Source organism: Rhipicephalus sanguineus, chromosome 1 (assembly GCF_013339695.2).
Source record: "Rhipicephalus sanguineus isolate Rsan-2018 chromosome 1, BIME_Rsan_1.4, whole genome shotgun sequence".
NCBI lineage: Eukaryota > Metazoa > Arthropoda > Arachnida > Ixodida > Ixodidae > Rhipicephalus > Rhipicephalus sanguineus.
Genome location: NC_051176.1, coordinates 267,842,015 through 267,866,876, shown reverse-complemented (window position 1 = coordinate 267,866,876; position 24,862 = coordinate 267,842,015). Strand labels below are relative to the sequence as shown.

The 24,862-nt window shown below is 44.5% G+C and overlaps 1 protein-coding gene and 1 non-coding gene across 4 annotated transcripts in view; one reads left to right on the top strand and one right to left on the bottom strand.

Annotated features, from left to right (window-relative positions):
* Positions 1 to 24,862, bottom strand: part of LOC119378926 (dnaJ homolog subfamily C member 7) — a 106,199-nt gene that overhangs the window by 14,496 nt on the left and 66,841 nt on the right. For all 3 annotated transcript variants that reach the window (XM_037648013.2, XM_037648010.2, XM_037648012.2), the window contains exons 4-8: positions 16,953 to 17,071; positions 10,448 to 10,601; positions 7,800 to 7,964; positions 674 to 765; positions 507 to 580 (exon numbers count right to left, since the gene is read on the bottom strand). In XM_037648013.2, the coding sequence (XP_037503941.1) occupies positions 507 to 580; positions 674 to 765; positions 7,800 to 7,964; positions 10,448 to 10,601; positions 16,953 to 17,071 (604 nt within the window). The remainder of the gene's footprint in view (positions 1 to 506; positions 581 to 673; positions 766 to 7,799; positions 7,965 to 10,447; positions 10,602 to 16,952; positions 17,072 to 24,862) is intronic.
* On the top strand, positions 20,167 to 20,238 carry Trnat-ugu (transfer RNA threonine (anticodon UGU)). Its single transcript has one exon. It is a non-coding gene; the product is annotated as a tRNA-Thr (tRNA).

Sequence of the window (24,862 nt, the reverse complement as noted above, 5' to 3'; positions counted from 1 at the left end):
TGCGAGTTCCTCATAAAGCTAAAGATAACACGCCAAAACGCAAATAACCAAGGCCACACACAAACACTGCAGCCTCCCCTGCCTTTGCATCAGTGGGTAGAGGAGAGGATCTCACGGTAAGCTGAGGATATTTCTCAAGCACAGAAAATTTTTAGAACTGCTGTCCTTTGTTATTTTTATTTCAGGTGGGGTTAGGGCTGTTTATTGGGAGATTTATGGCCATGCCCTTACAATCGGGAGGAGTAGTCACAAATCGGGAGTCTCCCAGACAAATCGGCAGAGTTGGCTGGTACGCCATAATATAGTAGCGAAGATATGGTAAAGCCATTATTTGCAAGTTAAAAGATGCAGGAGAATTCAGTGGTTTTAACGTATGAGGCAATTCCTCCATATTAAAGCATAAAAAAGCCTTGCAGTTTTTCATTTTCTTTTTCACATCGTACCCCAGCTTGCACGAAGGTGCTACTGCTATGGTGAAAATACTTGGATAAAGAAATAAAACGTACCTCGAGTATGGTCTTTCCGCAAGATGCGCTCATAGTCGCGAACGGCCTCCTCGTACATTTCCAGATCCATGTAGCTGCAAACACAAAAAGCAAACATTTTGTTGATGGTATGTCTGCATTAATGAAGTCCAGAGCATGCAGACCCTTGTAGTATGCACAAGACTTACGTTTTGGCACGTCTCATGTAGGCCTTCAGGTAATCTTCATTCAAGGATATGGCAGTAGTGCAGTCTTCAACTGTTTGATTGAGCTTGTTAATCTGTGAACCAGAGAGGAAATCATAGGTGGAATTAAACTCCCAACTGAAAAATGAACTTTCCTTTTGTTAGCTTCTGCTAACAAGCTGTTTCTAACTCTACTTCAGTCCTCCTCTGTTGGAGTGCATTTGAGTTACAGCTCTGCCATGCTATGACACTCGAATGCTAAGCAACATATATTTAAAGGGACTGTCTTCCGTCCTTCATTGCCTGTTTTGTATCGTAATAGAAAGCGCACCGTCTGAAGTGCCCAACGTTGCAGCGGTTTCTGTGGAAAGCCAGTAGAAATCTACGTTGTCTTCTTCAGATGGTGTAGGGATGCCCGCAACACTGGTTACTGCACACGATGATAATCGTGCTGATGAAAATCAAAGAACTGGACCCACATACAGTTCTTACGGGATTAATGCGTTCTTGTTCAACAATAAGATTACCATAGTAGTTGTTTACAGAGCACGCAATTGGTCAAATAAAGCATTAATATCACAGACTTTCCAGTTTTGTTTAGTCAACGTTAAAAACCACGGCAGTCAAGCGGAAAACTTGGCGCATTCCAGCAGCATCGGTATGCTGATGTTGTGAAACGAACTATAGTGGTTTCACTCACGCCAAACATGTGACCTAATGTGCTTCACAGAACAGAAGGACCCTGCTGTCTTTCAGTTACATTTAGGTGGTTTGTGTTGCATATCTGACATGACAGCCAACATGGACGCCTTGGTGAAGCGGTACCTGAACGCAAAATCTTCACTGTAGAACTCCAGGGAGTTGACCGTGCCGCGAAGTGACTTCAGCACCGGTGAATACTGGTACATTACTACAAATGAGAACTCACAGGCATGGTTCGAAAATTTCTACTGCACTGACGACTTTTGACCCAGGATGGCCTTTTTTTTTTACTGCATATAATCTGCTGGTGACGGGCACCTTGCTCACGTTTCTCCGCGGCATGCGGGTGACAACACGCATGCAAACATTACGTAAGCCAGGAGTCAAGGTGAAGTGCTTGTTCGGGGTCAGGTGCAGCATACGCATGAATGTAGCTGACGCAACTTACGTCAAACTGCTGACGAAGCACCAAGGAAGCCTTCAGTGCAGGCCCCTCAGCAAAGAAGCTTTTAGTGACAAAATGTGGCCTCACCACAATGAAGGCTTCTTTACTGAGGTAAGAAATATTTCATTGTGATGAACTGAAGCAGACGAACTCTAAAGAAGTGCCACTGATTGGCGCCTTTCTGCATAAAATGCAATTTTATGTCATATACCGTATTTACTCGAATCTAACGCGCACCTTTTTCCCGGAAAAACGAGTCCAAAAATCGCATGCGCGTTAGAATCGAGTACCGAAAAAAAAAAAAAAAAAGAAACTCGGTTATCGTATTGCCATCAACATTTCAAAATGGCCGCCTCCTACGATTTCTGCCATTTTTTCAGTTCGTACGTGTGCTGAGGAGATTGTCATCCCGTTCTGCGTTCGCATCGACGGCATGGAAGTGCCGACTCCAAATACTCGACGAGTGTACCACGATGCCGCATTTAAAAGAATAGTTATTACTTGTGCAGAGAGACGGACGGAAATCGGGCCGCATCGCGGTCGTTCGGAGTTCCCGAAACGTGCGTGCGAGACTGGCGCAAACAGAAGCAGATTTTTTACAGCAAAGCTTCACGAAAAGGTTTCAGTGGACCAAAGCAGGGCCGGTTTCCCGAAATCGAAGAGCGTTGACAGCGATAAGGAGTTGTCCGACAGCGACGAGGACTGATCCATTACGCGACTCGTATCGCCGCCGTAGTGGTGACAGTTTTAGCGGCAAGGCCCGCTTTTTGACTTTGTGTTTTACTTTTCTGAAACTTTAGTTCTTTAAAACCCAAATGCTTGTTCTTCTGAATGTGCGAAGTTTGACTCCTACGGACTTTTTTTGTTCTTTTCTCTCACTAAAAATGGGTGCGCGTTACAATCGATGTATTACTTTTTTTTTTTTTTTGGTCGCGGAAAACGGGTGCGCGTTACAATCGAGGGCGCGGTAGAATCGAGTAAATACGGTATTTGTTTTCAAGCAAATCAAGTCAATCTGTGTAGCTTTTTTTTTAACCTCTGTGAATCGGTTGACCCACATCGCTGATGGGTGATGCTAGGGGTAACTTTTTCACCCCTGTCAGAGTTAGGTATAGTATTAAAAATATAATTTCTTGTTTAATCGTTGCCGCTGACGTGATACGCAATCTTCTCATTTTAACCCCAATCTAAAAAATTTTTACGAGCAATAGACAGTCCCTTTAATTATAGAACTTAATTTTAGAAAGCTTACTCCCTTTTTAATCGAGATGCATTAAAGGGGCCGTGCAACACATTTCGAGCATGCTCAAAAAGCGCTGCCGATCGGTAGTCGAGGCTCCCGAGAACACGCCAGCCAAATATTATAGCGATGCGCACAGCCTGGAATTTACAATAAATTCTCAAAGTCAGCTGAAAATCGCTCCCTCTTCTCTCGACAAATGATGTATTAGTCCGCAAAATATGACGCGATTGTCCGCAGTTCCACCATTGGCTGATGTTATAATCACGATAACACCCTCATTATTACTTTCGTTGTTAATTTTGAGTTCAATAAGTAGATAATATGTACGTTTATATTATGTTATCGCGTTAAAAACACCGAACAAACATTAATATTAGCACTTCCGGTCTCACCGACAGCTCGCCTGCTCGTAGTTGCGTGGTTCCGTTTTCTTCGCCATGCGCAGTGCCGAAAACGTGAATATTTCTGTGCTTTTGACCATCGCCGGTTGCCGTTGAGAGTGGCAGCCGTTCGAGTGTTGCCTCGTCAGCTGAGAACTGCATCGTGGGCACGTTCTCACGACCGACCGAGGCACGGGCGCAGCGTGTCTCCGATTACAATGCTGGCGTCCGGTAATGGCGGCGCTTCGGGGTCGTCTGCCAGTGCCGTCTTACGAGGCGGTGTATCGGAGTATGGGCCGAAACCGATCTCAGCTGTCATTCGTTCCAAACGAGCGCGCACGTTTGCTTCCATGGTTGGCAGAGCGATGAAAACACTACGGCGTTCGAGGTGCACACCCAACATTACCAAACCGACGCGCAGTTTTCAAGCACGCGCGATACACAGCGCGATCGACTCCGCTCGACGAGAACGACGCAAGCCGACCGGAAGTGGCGGCACAGACCACGTGGTTGCGCCGAGACGCCAGAGAGAAAAAAATGAAAAAAAATGCCGCCGGCGCTGACGTCGCCTCCTCGCACCTCCGCCCTCCCTCCCTCCCCTCACGCCGCACGCAGCTTTCCGCGCGCTCGCTGCGTTGAGTTGAGAGAGAAAGCTGCGGAACGTGATCTCTATAATTTGGTAACACCACTTAGACTTGACGGATTCGAAAAATTTTTGCGGCATATGGCTCGTGAAGAGTCATACGTCAATAATGGGACTATTCCAATATAACAAAGAAAGGTGTTGCAGGGCCCCTTTAAAATCAACAAATTGACTGAGAACCAAGAAGTCCATTTTAACAAGGAACTATATTATGAACGTATAAGTGGGGTTACTGGAAGCCTATACCCATAGGCATTATCAAGACATCTACAGCAAACAAAATGTAAACCAATCAATATTGCAGGGAACTAGTCATTTTCTATTTTTATGCACAGTTATTAGATACTACTGTATGGCCACGTGTGCCATAAACAATTGTACCAACACCGAACCTGTGACTGCATGGCATTAATTTGTCATTTCCTTCATGTTGCACACTTAAAATTTCGAAACAGTGCACAAGCCCCAGAAAGGACAGAAGAGAACAGAGGACCCTGTTCTCTATTCTGTCCCCTCTGGTGTTTTTGGGCTGTGACAAAATCTTGAGCATGTTTGACCAACACACCCAGTCGTACACTCTACTAAATTCCTTGTCACACACCTATTCTCCAACAGTACGAACACGTTGTTACCCACGGTGTCAAAAACGACTCTAGCACATCATGTAAAAACTCTGCGATTGAATTACAGTATAATTTTGAGAATCGACCGGTGATTTTATTTTCCTGGCTAATCTAACTTGACTGTAGGTTCCAGCCAGCACACACACAAGTATATACAGTTTAATTTACTTCAGTATACTGAAACTTTCTTAAATTGAAATTCGACCTTGCATGCAAAGTATAGTCACTGAATGATTCTTTTTTACACGGAAAGTGCCAAAGTCCTGTAGAAGCTGAAATCTGGCAAACAATTTGATGCTACGCCAGCGAAGTCCTCTACACAGTGCTGGTGCATCACGCATAGGGCCGAAAAAATTGCACGTGTAGCACAATGTGGTAATACGGGTTAAGCTAAGCTACTGTGCCTATCCTACAGCCTATTTCGCACCACACTGGACCACACCTGCACCGCTAGGGTGCTGCCCAGAGTAGTGCGACGTCGACGCTATTATATTTACCGAACTGAAGTACTTGCCTTCCACTCAGTCTAATGAATGTGAAGCATCAGAAACCGTCGCATGCCACAAAAACAAAAGAGCTGCAGTATAGAATTGCATGAAAGCATGGCGACAACCTGAATTATGGCACCTCCATTTATGGCAGCCATGTTTTCTGTTTTGCGGCTTCGCGCGCCTAATCAAGCAAGTGTGACTCGCACTGATGTCGTGAATTTGGGTCGCCACTGTGCATTCATTCTACAGAAGTCTTGTAAGTCCACTTCGTCGCAAAACATCCACATAATCTTATAGAGCTTATAGTTGTACGGCTGGTAATTGCAACCAGCGCCAAATAATGTTGGCTGGCTGCCTAAAACTTGTGCATAATTAACAAAAACTTTAATTTGGTGTAAATGATTGCTCTCGCCTGGGAATTTATTCTAGCTTCTTTTGGGTACGGTATCATGGCGAGTGAGCTCTGCGAAAGCGGTGTCGTCATTTTTCTCACTGATCGAGATGGCCTGCAAGATACCAGCCAAGTCAGTGACACGCGTTTCCTAGACGATCATGATCACTCGCAAGATAGCCAACAGCTTGCGGTGTTTGCTCTTGCCACCTCTACAGCTACTCATGCTTGTTACTTTACACACGGCAATAACAAAAACACTAAATGGGGCACTGAAGCAGGGCAGGCCAGGCACAGGTTACAGAACTACGCTAGGTATTGCGTGATGCCAGGTTTCCCATATTACACCACACATCAGTTGCATGCTCTCCCTCTCCACTGCTTTGAAGGCAAGGAGTGCACTGAGCTGAGCTCTTTCCCTGCAGTTGCAGCAGCAGCTCTCTGTCATGCAGCGTGTGATTTAAAAAATGCATTACCAAAAACCACGTGCATAACAACAATGTCACCACTGGAACCAGCACAAGCCCCATTTTATTGCCTTGGTCTTCCTCTGCGGTGGCAGGGAAACTTTGTTACACTGAAATCGCAGATAAACATGCTTTGTTGTATGGAGGTTCAAAATACATGGTGTTCTAGGACATGAAATTATAAAAACTGGAGGACTTCATTATATTGAGAATTTCGTTATACTGTGATGTTTGTTATATTAACTGTAAAACAAAACTTTTGTTGCTTTAATAAGCAAATGCAGCCACTCAAATGGGGACTCAAAAAAAAAAAAAAAGTACAGCGCCCATTTTTGCAGTGCTAAGAAACAATGCACCACACATTATCCACCACCAAAAATGGATATTTTCATCTTGTCCTAGGAAGATTTTCCAGCAATAATGTTACATTATAGTAAATACAGTAGACTTTAAAATTCAAACTCAAGCAGAGCTCAGGATCTTGTCTGCAGTACTCATAAGTTCGACTTGGGGGCAAAATACCAACTACTGTTGCAACTTTTATTGTTCCCCATTGCTGCAGCAACGTCACAAACAGCTCTGCATGATTGCCAGTGAAGTTTTTAGACATAGGCAATCACACTGGTACTCGCTATTACACAATGTGTGTAAATAAGGTACGAAATGTGTTATGTCCCGCAACAGCTTATAGCCCCTTCCCATGCTTAGGCTTGTTTCCTGCATGACACAGGCCAGGCCACCTTGGTTTATCCCCCCCCCCCTTTCCCAGCCAGCATGAGATTGTTGGTGAGTGTGGTTTGGCTAGTTTAACACTTTTGTAATCAGGCAATTGGCCTTATTTGCTTGCGACGGCTAGTGACATGAAAACACAAAATGTTCAGCTAGAAGCAACAAAGGTAGAAGGTATTTCCAGCAAGCAAAACAAGCAAAAAATTTGAATTAACCAAATTTGTGCAATAGGGCAGTTTTAATTAAGCAACTTTAAAATACACTGAAAACATAGTGGGCCAAATGAAAATTCATCTTTTGTTTGAATTAATTAAAACTTTGAATTACTGAGTCTACCATATTTACAGAATTTGCCCTATTCTAAGGCATCCGCCCCTCGATCCCCTCAAGAAAATGGTACAGAAATGGCTGATGTGGTGCACATAATCACGAAATCAAAACTGCATCTGAAATGGCCTACCGTCAGAGCAAGCCTAGTAGTCCTTTTTGTCATCACCAGATGATGACAGGACAAGCTCTCGTGTAGAACGCCAACGTTCCGCTATATGTTTTGATTACAAAACCTTATTCAAAAGGTTTATTATTTTACATGCTCAGCTAGCAGCAACAAGCCATGTGGTATGTTTTCAGCATTCCAGAGGATTTCGGTGTCATGAGACAAACTAAGAAAGTGCTTGGTCAACATCCCATTTGAGATTTTTACAGAGCCCTTTGACGAATGTGGAATATTGATTGTGTAAAGGACCCCAACAACGACAACATGATACTGTCTGTGGACAGTGGCAAACATGACATTTTCACTTTGTATTGCAAATTTCTTTATTCCTTTTGCAATTTTTTCAACCTCAGACAATACATTGCAAAAGGCGTAATTTGTGCAGACTGAAGCAACTCAAGAGTGCACCATCAAGTCAGGTGTTTGTTAATGTCGGTCTCAATTTTATCAGTGCACAGGACTCTCCTGTGTTCTAGGCATTATAGTCACTTGTATGTACCAGTTGTGGACAGCACATACCTTTGAGCAGACAGTTGCACGATTGAAGTACAGTTTTGAGTTTGCAAGTTTGTTGCTGGGATCCACTTCTAGAGCACTTGTGTAAATGTTAAATGCCTCTTGGAAGTTCCCTTTGTTGAATGCCTCGTTGCCTTCATCCTTCTTTGACTTTAATAGACGTGCTTTCTATAAAAACAAAAAGACAATAGAATTAACATAACACAAGATGCAAAGTAGCATAAACAAGATGCAAAGTAGCATACACAAGATGCAAAGTAGCATAGTGCCATAGTAGGATATGGTCTCGTACCATATCTACAAAATTGTACTCTGACCCCTTGTTTTTAAATTTGAAATCCAATGTTGGGGGGTCGACTTACAATCAAAACCAACATGTGTATCACCAGCAACGGCAAGACCATAGGTCGGCAAACTCACTCATGAGTCGAGTGACTCAGACTCACTCAGACTCATATCAAACCGTGAGTCTGAGTGAGTCCTTGCGAGTAATATTTTGGTGAGTTTGAGTCCGAGTGAGTTCGACTGAGACAAATTTTAGGGAGTCTGAGTCCGGTCGAGTCCGGTTGAGGAAAATTTTGGTCAATCTGAGTCCGAGTGAGCCCTAAGCACAAAATAGATTTCTTGAGTGAATCTGAGTGAGCTCCAAAATTTTTGCCGACCTATGGTGATAACTACTCAACTTCAGCATTACTATCAGCCTTATGACGTGTCACGTTGATACTCACTTCTACTCACAGATACTTCAACGCACTAGCGTTCATACGCCAGCTCAATATTTATAATTGATCAGAGGCGTGCTTTGACCCCGCTCCCCCCCCCCTCCCCCCCAAATCTTTCAAAAGAAATTCTTTATAAAAATATTTCGTGCGAGTCATATATTTCAATAGAAATGTCCTTACTAGATTGCAGTCACTGATAACTCATATGTGAAGGTACGAGCTCAAAATGCATACGCAGAGCACCGGTTATGCGAGATATTGGCGTTTCAGTGCTTTGACATCCTGATCGAAAAAGCTAATTATACGCTAACGAACTCATGAGTAGACTCACTCAGACTCACATTTAGCCGTCTAAGTCTGAGTGAGACTGAGCGAGTAATGTTTAGGTGAGTCTGAGTCCGAGTGAGTCCGGTCGAGAAAAATTTTAGTCTGAGTGAGTCCGGTTGAGGAAAATTTTGGCGAGTCTGAGTCAGCCCTAAAGGCAAAATATATTCCATGAGTGAGTCTGACTGAGCTCCATATTTTTTGCCGACCTATGGGCAAGACAAACGAGATATCAGGCTCGGCTTCGTTACAGCCTTACATTTGCTTTCCGGCTGTACCCGTGACATAATTATTCAATGTCCTTGTTTTCAAAAACAAAAGGAGAAAAGCTCCATTCAACTTTTACTGCATGCACCACAGAATTTGCACAGATGGTTCTAATGGGTATGCTGATCGATGATGGTACAGCCTCTGTTTCAGTCAGCAGCAGCACACCTATGGCAAATAGCGGCTGTTCATACAGGGGGGTGTCAGTATTTGATGGAAGGGCCTCTCTTTCTGGCACTGTCACATTTTTTTTTTAAGGCCACGTAATACAGAAAGAGAGACAGTTTATTTGGCATTCAGTCCCTACAGAGAACACAAAATGCCAGGACTGGAGCAAAAAGCCACTTCGCAGCAGCTTGACAAGGCCTCTGGCACTGGCTACATTTGCCAAAGAAGATGTTAAAAAAAAAAAAGGAAAAAAGATACATGCATCACATAAAGCATTGCAGCAGGTAATTGTTACACATAATGTGTATTCATATGACACATTGATATCAATGTGGGGCACATCCACAGCCGAGACTATACTAGGGCAGAAAGCAGATGAGATGAGTTGTTCTATCCTGAATCGACATAGCTAACATATACTTAAATACTACAGCCCGACCGGCTTATCGCAAAGAACACTACCACCACAACACGAAACTCTCATGCGAGAAGCCGTAATATGATGGAAACTTCAAACGAACACACATACCAATCGAACTTTGCAGCCAACAATACACCCTGTGATATACTTGTCTAAATGCCCGCACTGCAAAGAACTCGCATCACGGGACCACATGGTAAGGTATGGTATGGTGTGGACATATGCACACATGCCCCACCTGACAAATGGGAAGCTGCAACTTAGCTGCAACTTAGCCAGCCAGCTAAAGTTCATGGTGTGTGCAAAAGGGGCAGCCCTTGCCACAGGGCTCCTAGACTTAGAAGACCTCCCACTAATGAGAGGAAGAGGAAGACCCTGTCCCAATAAAAGTTTATTCTCCCTCTCTTATGCTATCATACATCAGATGCTTATTCCAGCTTCAGATTCAGCACTGTGCTTGGCAAAGAACATGACATATTTTAAAAAGTATGTCTAATGACTGAGCTAAGGCTTCTCTGACCCTGTCATCTCCATAACTGAAGCGTTTAGCTCTTTTCACACCGTTTTCAGGGCACAGCTTTAGCATGAGATAATGCCAGCCAGGTGTGTGTCAAAGCAAATGGAGGCATGCTAAATATTCCAAGCATAGCGTTCTCATAGGTATTCTGCACTATAAGTAGAAATAAGGCTATGAATAAGACATACTTAACCAGCTGTGCTCGGTGGTTTTGACACGAAGGAGTACAAACCTTGTATGCTGCAGATGCCTTGGGGTGATCTGGTGCTAGCCTCAAAACTTGCTGAAAGTGTTGCAGGGCTTTCTCAATGTTGTCTTCGTAGTAGAAGCACAGACCTCTCACATACATGGCATCTGCATTTGTGGGCTCAGCACGCATAATGTTGCTGGGGAAAAAAAATCAAAAGTGCCACTTCAAGTTCCAATGCAGACAAGAACCACTAAACATTAAATAATAGCCATGTACATACCATAAATACACTGCTGTAAAATACCGAACAAGCCCCCCCCCCCCCCTCCCCCCCCCCAGGCAACAGTGGCCTGCCACATCCAGTTGACAAAAAAAAGTTTCCGTGGATTTTTCTACAAATATTGCAGTTTTTTTTTTGTGGTCCTGCTGGCTGCCATGAATCCAATCCAATCCAATCCAATCGTGCTTTGCACTGCAGCTCGATTGCTCCGCGCCATTTGTTGCTTTGTGTTTGCGGTGAGAGGTCAGCTATGTCTATGCAGTCCTACACAGTGGAGAAGAAAATCGAGGTTTCAAGTGGAATGCTGCGACCTGTTTTTTGCAACTGACTCGGAGGAGTGGTTTCGAAAGAGATTAAAAGCTACAACAAATCCTGGGCCTAAATAAAGTTCACTGTAATAAAAGTTTAAACCAGGCACACTGCGTTGTTTTTTTTTCTGGTGCGAAAATTTTGCCGCCATCTTGAATTTTGTTGCCGTTCTGAGACAGCCCCCCCCCCCCCACCCACACCCCCCTTTACCGGCAATTTCGACTTCGGTGGGATGGGTGGGGGGCTTGCTCGGAATTTTATGGTAGTCATCAGGGTTGAGAACAAGGCTTGAACGAAATATTGTTACGTTCGTAGAAGTCGGAGGCAAACAAAAATAGACATGGTCTGCTTTATAGGCAGACTAGAAAACGGAAATGTGCAGCTAAGGCACTGTTATCCTGTATAAAATCCCAGTGCAATGAACTCAATGCTGTATTGTTGTATTTACCTACATTTTTGCCGGCCACTGGATACGTAAACTGAACACACGCTTCCAAGCAAACAGCTCGTTAAAGGCAAGAGTGTGAGAAAGAGAGGCACCAAGCAACAAAGTGCATGTCCTCCTCCCCATTCAAATGAGCCATTGGCCAGGGTTGTGAGGCTGCATGCTAAATCAAGCGTTACTTATGGCATCCTCGGCTGGCGGCCCTGGTGATGTTTTCTATGCACTCGTGCGATGCCGCATGTTTGGCTGGGGTGTCTACGACACGAGTGCATGCCACCGTGCCACCGTGGAGACAGAAGGTGGAGCGTCGTGCAATCCAGTCATTCAGTGGGCGCTGGCAGACAATGCGGCGACGTCCCATCAGTGCAGGCATAATTTACTGCTGGTGCTGCTGCAGAACACAGCTGGACTGGAGAGAAAACATGCGTGCACTGTACATCGTCCGGCCGTGCTTACACAAGGCCATTTTGCTGTCAGGATTTCACTCGACAGCAAAGACTACGCAAAAACTGCCATAACCTTCGTCGAATTTGTGCAAAACTCGTGCATCACAAGCGCCTGGAGAACAGACTGGACACACAGCGTCTCGTAAGCGTCTCAAACCGTCCGATTTTCCGTCGTCTGAGCTCTTATTCCCAGTACAAATTGGCCGTTGCAAATTGTCGTCAGCTGAATTTCGAGTGCTCTGTGCCTCTCGCAGACGGTGTTGCTGTTGCAGATTAGGGTTTGGTGGTTCACACATTCATCTGGCCCGTAGCGGGGCCTGAAACTCTGGCAGTGTTTGACGTAACTTTCTTTCGACCACCACGGTGCCAGTGCAGCTCAGCCGAAGATGCCATTATTAATGTGCAGGACTGTAAATAGGTTGAAGTGCCAGGTTGTGGTTTTGTGACAAGAACACAATGGCCAACAAAAGAAAAAAAAAAGAGCAGCAGCAGCAAGAAAACCTTAAAGAGACACTAAAGAGAAACAGGAAGTTGAAATTTAATAGTAGATTATTCTATTAAAGTTACAGTAGTTGTACCATTTTTACTGTAACCAGAGCTCTAATGAGAAAGAAAATTGCAACAAACTGAAGGATAGGTGTTGATGCCCCTTCGAATTTCATGCATTGGACATTCGCAACAATGAAGATCGCAAACGTAGTCCTGGCATGATTGGTTCAGAGCTACTCATTGCTGTTAATAAAAATGCTGAATGAAATACAACGCACACAAACAGCATTCGGAAACCAGACGCTTTGCCTTCCGTCTATGAAAACGATGCTTTGCTTTCTGTCGGCGCAGCCAGCGGCCAAACAAAGAAACCCATTCCAGGCAAGCACACATGATCATTTCGCACTCCGCTTCAATGAAGTTGCCAAAATGCAATCCTGCTTCCCTGGCGAGATCTTCACGGCAAGATGCAGCAATGACATCCATCGTGGCGAACACAGAAGCAGGGGCCATGCAGCGGCCGTTTATGCACGCAGTGACTAATAAAGGAAACCTCAGAGTTGCTGAGAACAATGCAATCCATGACGACACAGCCTAATCTGGTGCAAGAGAAATTTAGGAAGAAACATCTGCCATGGGTACCGTGCATACGTTAGGAGCCGCCACAATCGCACGCTGTCTCCAGTGCCAAAGCGGCCACGGCAGCAGATTTGGCGGGATAAGGGAGCAGACGACGCAGGCGGCGGCAAACCACTGCGCCGTGCTTTGGTGCTTCGCTTGAGGAGTTTTTTTCCCCGTGTGCTTCCAAAAGACGTCAACCTGTTAGCAGCTGTCAGAGAACTTAGCGTTAGCGCGTGTGCTTCTTTTCGCCAGACCTCTTGTCTCCTCAGGCGAACGCAGCAACATAAAATGCATGAGCTGGGGGAAGACAACGGAGGTGACGAGCCCGTTGTGCGAAACTGCGCACGTGTAACGCGGGCCGCCTCGCTCACTAAACAATCATACAATCACAGTTTATCACGCTAGGGCTAACGCGGCAGCGAACTCAGCGGCAGTTTGAAACTGGCGATACCAGCAATTGCACTGTCACGGCCGCTGAATGAAGAAACGCTTTCCATCTGTGTGAACCTGAAGCGCTCAGGAAATATTGATGGATTGTATGCTAGGTGCGCCTCTTTGTTTGACTTGGCATTTCCCATAGAGTACCTGGTGCATATTCTGCTGTACAGCCTGGGTGTCGAATTAGACCCATCGTTGCTGTAGTGCAAGTATCATCCATAAATTCTCACTCGCAAAGAAAAAAAAATGCCCCATCTATTCACAAAACTCAATTTTGTCGTCAAACGAGTGTGATGCACCATTCACGCCGATTCCGTTCATATTCTCTAAATAGAAACCGATAAAAATGCGTGCCCAGAGAATTCCTGTAGGTGTTATTGCACCTAACAACGCACCAATTATTCCTGGAGTTCGGCATTCCTACGAACAGTGCAACCGACACAAAACGAACTGCCCGCGAAAATATCTCGCGCCATCACAGCGGGAGCGTGGAGTGGTCAGGGTGCAATCGTGGAGCGATGTTTTATGCTATATTTTTCTTATCTGTCCACCACCTGCGGCTGACTAATCGCGTTGATAACGCGGACGGGCCGTCGCTCTGGTCACTGGCAAGTGCGAAAAGCACGAAAAGTATAGTCATAGTAAAAGGCATCGTTCCTCGATTTCACCCCATTGCGAGCACGTGAGAGCATCCCGCCAAATCTGCGCTTCTTGCCGCTAGGGACACCTTCGCTCGGGCAGCGGAGTTACATCTGCACGGAGCCTATTGGCTAAGAATTTCTTGACTAATAAGTCATCTTTTTAGATTGAACAAAAACTGCACACATTCCTGAAGCCTCCTCGTTCATTCCAGCTTAACTTCCCATTTACTAATTTTGTAAAGCAGCGTGTACAGCTTTACAATACATCAGCACTGAATAGATTGCGGAACAAGTTCAAAATTCCAAGGTGCAAATGTACTCCGAGCAGTGATCAAAGACGAAAGTGACAGGAGCATGATGAGGAGTGGATCCACAGCAAAGCCACGCATCAGTTGCCACATGATAGAGAAGAGCAACACCAGCAGTGGAACGACTGCAGTGGTGACACAGTGCATATGCATAAGGAGCACTCGAGAAGCAGTCGTGTAAGACCACTTGCAATTACAAGTATTCCAACTTGACAATTATGTAAAGCAATGTATGAATAAGATAAGCTGTGTTGCTGGAATGGGGCTTTACAGGATGGTGGAATACCTTCTATTAATTGAGTGTAAGCCACACACTTTTTTTCTTCATATCACTCGTGTGCAAGTTACAAACAAGTCAAGCTTATAGTTATGCATTTACACACCATAGTACCACAGTGGCTAGTGTGTAAGTAGTGCAAGAGGTGGTAACAGATTATGGACATCTTATTCAACTACAGTGAAACGTCGGTGATACGATCACAGCTCATACAAATTTTGGGGTGATACGAATTTTTCGTTGGTCCCGGCCAAGGCCCATTGGCCTGCAATGTAATGGAGTATGGTTGTTGAGAACCGATTTTCATCCAGCGACGCTTCATATGAACGCACACTACCGCCCCAGGTACGAAGAGGTGCTGTCGCGGAAGACGCGCCAAGCACGTGCGAGCGCGGGAACGCAAGCGTGGGCATGTGCACTGCACTGCCAAATCATCAGAATCATGGTGTAAGAAAAACACCCTTCTTACGGTCAGAATAAACCTTCAAAGACGCGTCATGGCCTCAGAGATTGTGCGAATCTTTGAGGCTCCTATGTACCTCCGTGTGCCTTCGCGTTTAGATTACACAGGACATTAGCTCCATGCTTTTTTTTCAAACGCGTCGATGCGGGCTGCTGTCGTTGTACTCCTTTTACACGTGCCTACCTCGTGCATCGGACATCCTATGAAAGGTGGACGAGCACCGAAAGAAGGCGAGGACGGTCTTGGCGAAGGAGTCAGGCCTCACAACGTCAACATGCGCGACCGTTGAGGCTGCACTTGTGCGGGCACGACCGTAAATATCTGAAAAAACATCCCCAACACCTCCGCGATCCCAAAATCATAACACAGGACCGCGGTTCTGTAATTTAGTGGCCTTGATCCATAGCGTCAAAGCACTTCTTTTGTTACTTTCTCTGCAGTACTCCGGCGTCATCCAAAAAAGCATCCTAAAATTTAGAAGGGGCTACCGCTGTCGCGGGTCACAACGCACCTGTTTCATTGGACAGATTTACTTGAGCGTCCGCAACAACGTATGGATGCAGCCTGCCATAGGAAATGGCTGGCAGGCTGCGTCCGTACGTTGTTGCGGACGCTCAACTAAATCTGCTTAATTAAATGCACGTGTACGGGCCGTATATTTACGAGTGCTGGTATGATTACCAACATCTAAAAACTTAACTGACAATCATTCAGGGTTCTCCAGAAGCACACGTTGGGCTAGTCGGTTCATGTTCTTTCAGAAGCCACGGATGTGGCTTCTGAAAGAACATGAACCATGAACCCTCCCCTTGTGATTTCTTTGCGCGAAATAGCCACATCCGTGGCTTCTGAAAAAAAAAAAAAAAAAAAAAAAAAAATTCAGGGTTCTTCCTGACGTTGCTGCGGCCCTGAAAAACAATAAATAAAAATGTACGCCACCTTGCTTTTGTGGCATGCTAATTTTCCATGCTTTCTGGTGATACGAATTTCGGATGATACGAATATTTTTGGTGGTCCCATGAGATTCGTATCACTGAGGTTTCACTGTATTCTTCACCGCTTTTGCACTCATCACTGCCGAATGAGTTCACTTCATTGACGTGATATCCATTGCACTTGAAAGTCCCACATCTAAAATGCTGCGTCTGAAAAGCTCTTCCCCTTTACTGTACTCAAAAAAGCACACAGTGTCTGCGACACGATGCTAGAGACACAGCACAAGCAAGAAAGTAGACTCCACTAGAAAACAAAGACGAAATGGTGCATCTTTCAACGCTTAGTGGAATTATGGGCCCTCGGTGCATTCTTGCATCCCGAAGTAGAGTGTGGGTTATATATCAGAGTGGCTTATACACATACAAATACGGTACGTGTGCTGGGTTGCACCTAGTGAATAAAGAGAGATAAAAGGATGAGGAACTAGAGCCACAACCAGAAGAGTTTTATGCAGAGGTTAGCATGCAGTAGCGGCATTATAGGCAGCCGCCAAGGTTAATGAATTCCAGTGTTTTCGCTCTTCCTGTATAGTTTTCATTGACTATGGCATAGCAGTCTAAGCTGCGTTTCAATTGCACACTAGTGCCACATCTGTTCCTTCACATTTCACATTTGCAGCACCGCACTCCAAGGCTCGTCTGAATGAAGAGATGTGCAGCCAAATATAGACTAATTAACATGAATTTGATGCCATCAAATAATGGATACACCTGCCGATTTTCAAATTAACTAGGTTTTACTGTATTTTGTGACTAACTCTAAAAAATCTGTGACGAATCAACAGACTGATATCATGCAATAAAAGAAAGGAGCAACACTGTACGAAGCACATACTTGGCAATCTGGCGTGCATCAGTCAATCGCTTCAAAAGGGCAAGACTCTCAGCTCTGAGCACTTCAATTTTGGAACAAGAGACGGCTTGCTGCAATGCACGATCCATGCAGTAGATGACCTGTGCAGACAGGGAGTGTCCATTAAAGACAAGTACAGCAAAATTATCATAGCCTCAAACAAGTAAAACGGTGTTCAGAGACACACGGAGGCAATGAAAATTATGGACAGATCGCAAACAATTTCACCCACAAAGAAACTTGAACATTATCTCTCTCTGTCCTCAGACTCACCACCTCAATCTTAACAATGACCCCCACCACAAAGATGTCAGACTGTGGGAGCAGGTGTCAAACTATAGTAAGCAGTAATTTCCTTCCCTTTGTTTTCCTCTATTCTAGAAAAATTTTTATAAACAATGTATTACTACTTATATGTTCGACACAATATTAATGACAACTAACAGACAATAATGCCAAAGAAAGTATAGGAAACGTTATTCGTTGTAATTACAATAAAGTGTGAAAGAAGTAAAGTGGACGAAAAGATAACTTGTCGCCGGCAGGGACCGAACCTGCGACCTTTGAATAACTCGTCCGATGCTCTACCACTAGCTACGGCGGCGGTCATCCTCCCGTCCACTTTATGGGGTATATATGTTCATTTAAACCTAGGAGTGTTAGTCAGCGCTAGTCGAAGCCATGGCGGCGAGTGTGGAACACTCTTTTTTCTGCTTGTTGGCGTCACCAGAGTCCTACAATGCTTTTCTAGTCACGAAACTCCGCCCGCAGTTTCATACAGGGGCAGAGGCGGCCGCTAGGGTCGCCGCGGTCAACGCGGGGGCATTCGTGCACGCGCGCTGCGCTCGGCTGAATGCTGTGCCAATTCGAGGCAATGGTTTAACCTGCACCCAAACCGCAATATTTCAACTACCACTCATACTTCACCTGACATACGATGTGTTAGTCGCATAGGCGTGTAAAAATTTACTTTCACGTTTTTTTAAAATATCAAGGCTGCGATGGATACAGTCGTGCCGATGCAGCAATATTAGCTGTATATGTTGTTCCAGCGAAGTTCCTTACGTCAGGCAGTGGAGCACGGGATATTTACCTAGACTTGTCACACTGCACAAGCCCCACCAACTTGCCCACCAACTCGCCAACTGAAGTCTCGTAGCGGGAGTTGAGCCAGCGCCGATCGCGCTATTTGCAATCAGGCCGTCTATGCCGCGGGAGTTTAACACGGCCGCATTACAAAAAAGAAAAGCTCTACATTCCTGTGTCAACAGTTCATAAAAGCTAACTTCACTCAACTGCAGCCTACCTCACAGAGCTTCGGCAACACTTGAAATAGGGAGTGACGAAGCTTTCGCAAGGTGTAACATCCATGTGCCGCATGAACAGCTGATCTCTACGACCTAACGCAGCCTTAATACAGCCTTAAAGTTTGTAACCACGTTTTGTCCATTTTCTACGAGTAACTTTGACAATTTCATGTTACGTGGACATTGCACGAGTGAAAGTGCGTCGAGCTTCACATTGTGCAGCGCCGCAAAGGCACTCAAGTATCTCCAATCTTCGCGCTCGTGTTATCTTCATAAATCACAACGTGCGTAATTTTGACTGCTTAGATGGACTACGTCTGCACCATGTGATGCAACGATTTTCTTAATGAAGACTGCACAGGGGAGACTTGATTGACTGAAACGAAACCACGTTTCGCTAATCTAGAGAAAATAAGCACATGTATTCACAAGCAGAGCTCTGTTGCGCTTTCGAATTATTCAGAAGGTGGAAAACGTAAAAGGGGGCAAAATACTCAAAAACGTGTCAAGCTGAGGAAACACGAACGCCCTTTGCGTCCATACTTCACCATAATTGCTTATTTCAATGCACATGTTTGAGAACATGCCACTGTCGAGCCACTAATTTCCAGTAAATAAAGCAAGAATGGTATGATTGAAAGAGAAAGAAAGAAAATCTTTTATTGGAAAAAGACCTCAGAAAACAGAAAGCTACGAGCGACAGTTTCCTAGCGTATCGAAACTCTGCACGGCCAGTACATGAAGGGAGCAAGCTAATGCAAAAAATAAGGAAAACTCTGAAGTACAATATAAAAATTAAAAAAAAAATTAGCTTAGTTGCTTTTCAGTCAATAAAAATAAAAAAAAAAGCGCACTTTTTTTAACAACAGCAAACAAGGAAATAATGCAAAGCATTTAATAAGCTGGAAAGAACCTAAAAAACTTCTAAAAAGACAGGGTATGCAAACACGGACACAAGAAAGATGTCACGACACCACAAACGACACCACAAACGGCATATGTAGTGTCGTGACTTCTTTCTTGTGTCCGTGTTTGCACACTGGGTCTTTTTAGAATGAATACTTACAACTATAGCTCAGCTCTCTGTTATTAAACCCCAGATATTATTATTATTATCTGTTATTCTAAACAACTAGCAAGCCGCGAAAGAAACAGCGCCGGCCCGCAACTTTGCCTTCTCGCGTTGCAAAGACTCAATTTTTCCATTCACTATGAAGTCGTCCGTGCGAATAACGTCGGTGGCGTCAGAATGTTTCTCGCACACACTAACGTGTTCAGAATCGAAGGTAATTCCACCAGCTTCCTAGCTTCCTGTCGCGATATTGCATGTTTCTGTTCATCCCTCTCATCGCCGTCTGTCGCCAAACTAAACAACGACACCTTTCCGCCCGTACCTCTGTAGCCGGAGTGACAACCCGGTACACAGCAAGTCTGGCATCGTCACTCACGTACACCATCCGTGTCCTCGCACACATTTCTCACACCTGCCAGTCACACAAATTAAGAAACAACATGCCGATGCCGCCGGGTTCCTCAGGGCCCCCGCTCTCCCTACGCAGCGAAGCCGGTGAAGCTCTCCGCAATGCCCCCCGCGCGCTCCTGGCGCCGCCGGGTGGCACCTGCGGCGACATAGCAAGCTCTCCTAATAGCGTTATGGAGGAGTTTCGTGACCAGAAAAGCATTGAAGGACTCTGGCGTCACGTAGCACGTGATCTTTTTACGAGCTGGCAGCTGACCAATAATCCCTCGCAAGGTCACGTGCTACGTGACGCCAACAGGCAGAAAAAAAGAGTGTTCCACACTCGCCGCCATGGCTTCGACTGGCGCTGACTAACACTCCTAGGTTTAAATGAACATATATGCCCCATAAAGTGGACGGGAGGATGACCGCCGCCGTAGTTCAGTGGTAGAGCATCGGACGTGTTATTCGAAGGTCGCAGGTTCGGTCCCTGCCGGCGGCAAGTTATCTTTTCGTCCACTTTACTTTCTTCACACTTTATCTTAATTACAACGAATAACATCCCCTATACATACTTTCTTTGGCATTATTGTCTGTTAGTTCTCATTAATATTGTGTCTAACTAAGAAACGAGCGCTTAAAAGTTATCGTCTTTACTTAAATGTTCACAAGTCAAATTCTTTTTACAAAGAAATAATTTCTACCCTTAAAATCCTTTAGGTGATTCAGTTGTACACCCCAGCTGCTCCCACGGTAGCTGTTGTATAAAATATAACTATATTTTCCAAAACTTGCTGCATACGTAAATATACGTCCTACATAGCCTTAAATATGTGGAAAAATAGAACCACAGCTATTGGCCCAAGGCACAAAGAACCACTGCACCTCGATATAAGACAACTTCTATGACTGATTAAAAGGCAATGACACCTAAACACAAAACATGATAAAACATAATTTATATTCAACTTCAGATTACATACCGGTACAAAGAGTTTCATAGCATACACTGTATTAACAGCTCAGCCACTCAATAGTAGTGCACCAGCGTAGCGAGTGCCAAGAGATGGAAATGAGACCTTTGAGCATGAACAGCACATTTGACAATTTTGCATTCACTACTGTGGTATTCTTGAACAGGTCATGAATTGAAAGTTCAAACAGAAAAGTTGGACTGGCACTTACTATTCATTCAATCAGTCCTAAATTAACGACTTAGACCCGCAGAGCCAATGACCACATAATAAAGCAGTAATAATAAAAATTGTTGAAATATCCAACCATTTGGTATATTTCTCTATTTTAAATAGAGAAATAGCCTGTACTACTATCAGATTCTGAATTTGCTTTTCGGAATGCAACATGACTCGGTGCTTTTCTTGTTATTCAGCGGCAATTGTCCAATATTGCAGTCTTTCATTGATTCACACTGTTCTTGATAATAAAGATGGTTTGTGGTGACGTGCATTCGTGTGATGCACATATGAGAACATTCTTTCCGAAATAAAAATGTTCACTTGCTAGCGAGCGAGCGTCCTGTGTTCTTTCTGAGTCTTCGTGCATGTTGTGCTTGTTTCATCATGAACCTTTACCAACATGCCCAATTGGCAGTTATCCTAAGTATATTTCCAGCCATATTCGGTACCACTGGTGATTGTTTAATCTTCAAAATCTAACTTTAATATTTTATTTCAGCAACTGAAATCATTTTAACCTCGGTCGATGTACACACTACTACATGCATATTTGCATGTCCAATAGGATCAATCTCGTTACACATGAAGGCCATTTGTTTCTGTTCCTGCAACAACTTCTAAGTACTAGGATATGGTGAAATAAACTACGTATTCTGATCATACAGCCATGCGAAAATCGAATGTGTATTTTGAAGAAAATTCTGCATGCAGCTGAGCAAGATGGCAGCATTTACGCAATATCTACAGCTAAGAGGCACTATTCCAAGCAAGAGGATCTGTGACACGACACATTCATGTGAGGCAGGACTTCAGTGGAAGGAAAACAAGGTCATGTTGATGTTCAGCTATAAAGGATGAAAACACTTCCACTCACACAGGAGTTATTGCATACCGTATTTACTCGATTCTACCGCGCCCTCGATTGTAACGCGCACCCGTTTTCCGCGACCAAAAAAAAAAAAAAAAGTAATACATCGATTGTAACGCGCACCCATTTTTCGTGAGAGAAAAGAACAAAAAAAGTCCGTAGGAGTCAAACTTCGCACATTCAGAAGAACACACCAAGTCAAAAAGCGGGCCTTGCCGCTAAAACTGTCACCACTACGGTGGCGATACGAGTCGCGTAATGGATCAGTCCTCGTCGCTGTCGGACAACTCCTTGTCGCTGTCAACGCTCTTCGATTTCGGAAAACCGGCCCTGCTTTGGTCCACTGAAACCTTTTCGTGAAGCTTTGCTGTAAAAAATCTGCTTCTGTTTGCGCCAGTCTCGCACGCACGTTTCGGGAACTCCGAACTATATCCGAACGACCGCGATGCGGCCCGATTTCCGTCCGTCTCTCTGCACATGTAATAATTATTCTTTTAAATGCGGCATCGTGGTACACTCGTCGAGTATTTGGAGCCGGCACTTCCATGCCGTCGATGCGAACGCAGAGCGGGATGACAATTTCCTCAGCACACGTACGAACTGAAAAAATGGCAGAAATCGTAGGAGGCGGCCATTTTGAAATGTCGATGGCAATACGATAACCGAGTTTCTTTTTTTTTTTTCGGTACTCGATTCTAACGCGCATGCGATTTTTGGACTCGTTTTTCCGAAAAAAAGGTGCGCGTTAGATTCGAGTAAATACGGTAATCACGTTTGCATGTTTTTCACATAGGCTCAATATCCGTAAACAGGTTAACTATCAGAATTAATGCACGGACATACAACTGGAATGCACAAGTCCAACTTGTGATGCAGTGACAAGGAGTATTTGCAATCGTATACAGCTTTCCTTAGGGACATGCACAGGCCACATGGTGCCAGCTTTTGCAAATCTAGTCTCACTGTCTCACCTAGAGAAAAAGCAGTCTAAAATTAAGTACCTCGAGGAAGCCATAAGCATGGATGTAGGCTCCCAACAGGCAGTTAATTAAGTTAGCCACCTTGCCAAGTGCTGGTAAGGCACAACAATTTGCTATTGTAGAGATGCCGTCACAATGCAGGCACTGTGACCATTTTCTGCAGGGACATGTAGCAATCAACGTAAGTGCTGTAACAGCGTATGGACATAACAACCAGTAACAAAAACGTAAGTAACAGGAACACATGAATGCCGTTTTACCATGTATGTGTGTGTGTATGTACAAAAACATAGATAAGCATGCTTGACTAGCCGATTCGGAGCTCCTACAGTACATAGGCCCAACTGCAACCATCACACCATGGATGCTTGCATGAACAGACAGAACAGAACACCCATAAGAATTTCCTACATGCAAACCAGTATGCTGAGATGGTTGGTTCATTTTGGTTTTACCACAGACTTTACCACAAACGCGCCTTCAGTGTCCTAGTAAACAACCGACGGCCACCTGCGTCATGAGCTTGTGTTGGCTGCCAGGATTGTTGCGGGCGCTCTCTCCCACTGACTTCTAGCAGACCTTTTCAACGGAAGGAAGGGGAGACTTTCACTGGAGTACAAAGGCTGATGTCCTCCCCTCAGTGCATCTTGGGGGGGTCACGCATATTTACAACGCCTCAGAGGGCATTGTAGCAGCACCAGGAAGCCTTTGTTCTGTGTGCTCCTGTAGCCAGCTATGCTTACACAGCCACCACTCTGGGTCCTGCCTCCCTCCGCGCTCTCTGAAACCGAAACTGCGACCGGGCGCTATAAAACAGTCCAAATAATTAACGGTTGCGCGCTCGAGCAAACGAGCTTTCCAGCCGTGATAAATGAGTTGTTAACTACTTATCGCAACAGAAAAAACAAGATGCAACATTTTGTTGTCAGTGCACCTTTAAATGAATAAAATATCATTTAAGGCTAAAGAGAACAAATGAAAACAAGTTATCTTTTGCCTTGTTAAATTTTTTTTTCTAGGGGTTGGGGCTAGGAGTACGGCTCAATATTATTTATTAGCAGCCCCTCATATTTGCTGTTATGTGAATCAGCAAGTCTGTGATCTATCCATATTTGCATAGCTGTTATACATCCTGCGACAGAAAAGACATTTGTTACGCAGCAGACTATGTGGCTTTTTATAGCAGCAGAATACAGTAGCAGTTTCAGGATGTCACCTTTGGCAGTGTAAACTTGACACTATATAAACAACCTTTTAACAAAAGTTGCATGGTTTTATCCTGCCTTCTTCTATGAAATTAGTAAAGCTCATTCACGTGTCTGTCAAATAATTTTTTAAAAGAATTTTAAGGCATGGCCAGTTAAAGGAGTACTGACATGAATTTTAAAAATTTTCGGGTTATTGCTCTAAATGAAAGCACGGGTGTCGAGAACCCTAAAAAGAGTGTCGTGGTGCCTGGGGATGCATTGCATATATTTTTTAATACCGCTTCTTTCAACCAGCAGTTTCGGTTTCGGTTTCGAGAGGGCGGCTTCATAGTGACGTGTCAAGTCTGCCCGTGACGTCACGGGCAGACTGCAACCCCCGAAATATGCACCTGCTGTCCTTTGCTGTCAGTCGAACGTGGTTCATGATGAGTGAACTGTCATCCAGTGCCTCCGACAGCAATTTCTGTGATTTAGGCTGCATGCAGAACCCAGATTTCGCAAACCAAGTGAGCCGACTTGAAACGTCATAGGGCTCTCCATGCGGTGAAGCTGCCTTGCAGATGCTGGGAGGTGAAAACTTTAAAATCAAACTTAAATATTTATACGTGTTTCCCGGATGCGGTGTGGGGAGAGCGTTAACACTACATGCCAAGGAAAACAAAAACGTCCGTTTTGCTGCACTTCAAAATCGTGTCAGTACTCCTTTAACTTCTAGCGGGATGCTACTTGATTAATAAAGGTAACAGAAAGTGGCCCAAACAGGCTAGGAACACCCCAAGTAACATAATTTAGCACGGTCATTCAATGATATTACTGCTTAATTAAGCGAAGCACTCAAGCCCATCAATACTCCCGTGGTTGTTAAAAGTGTAGC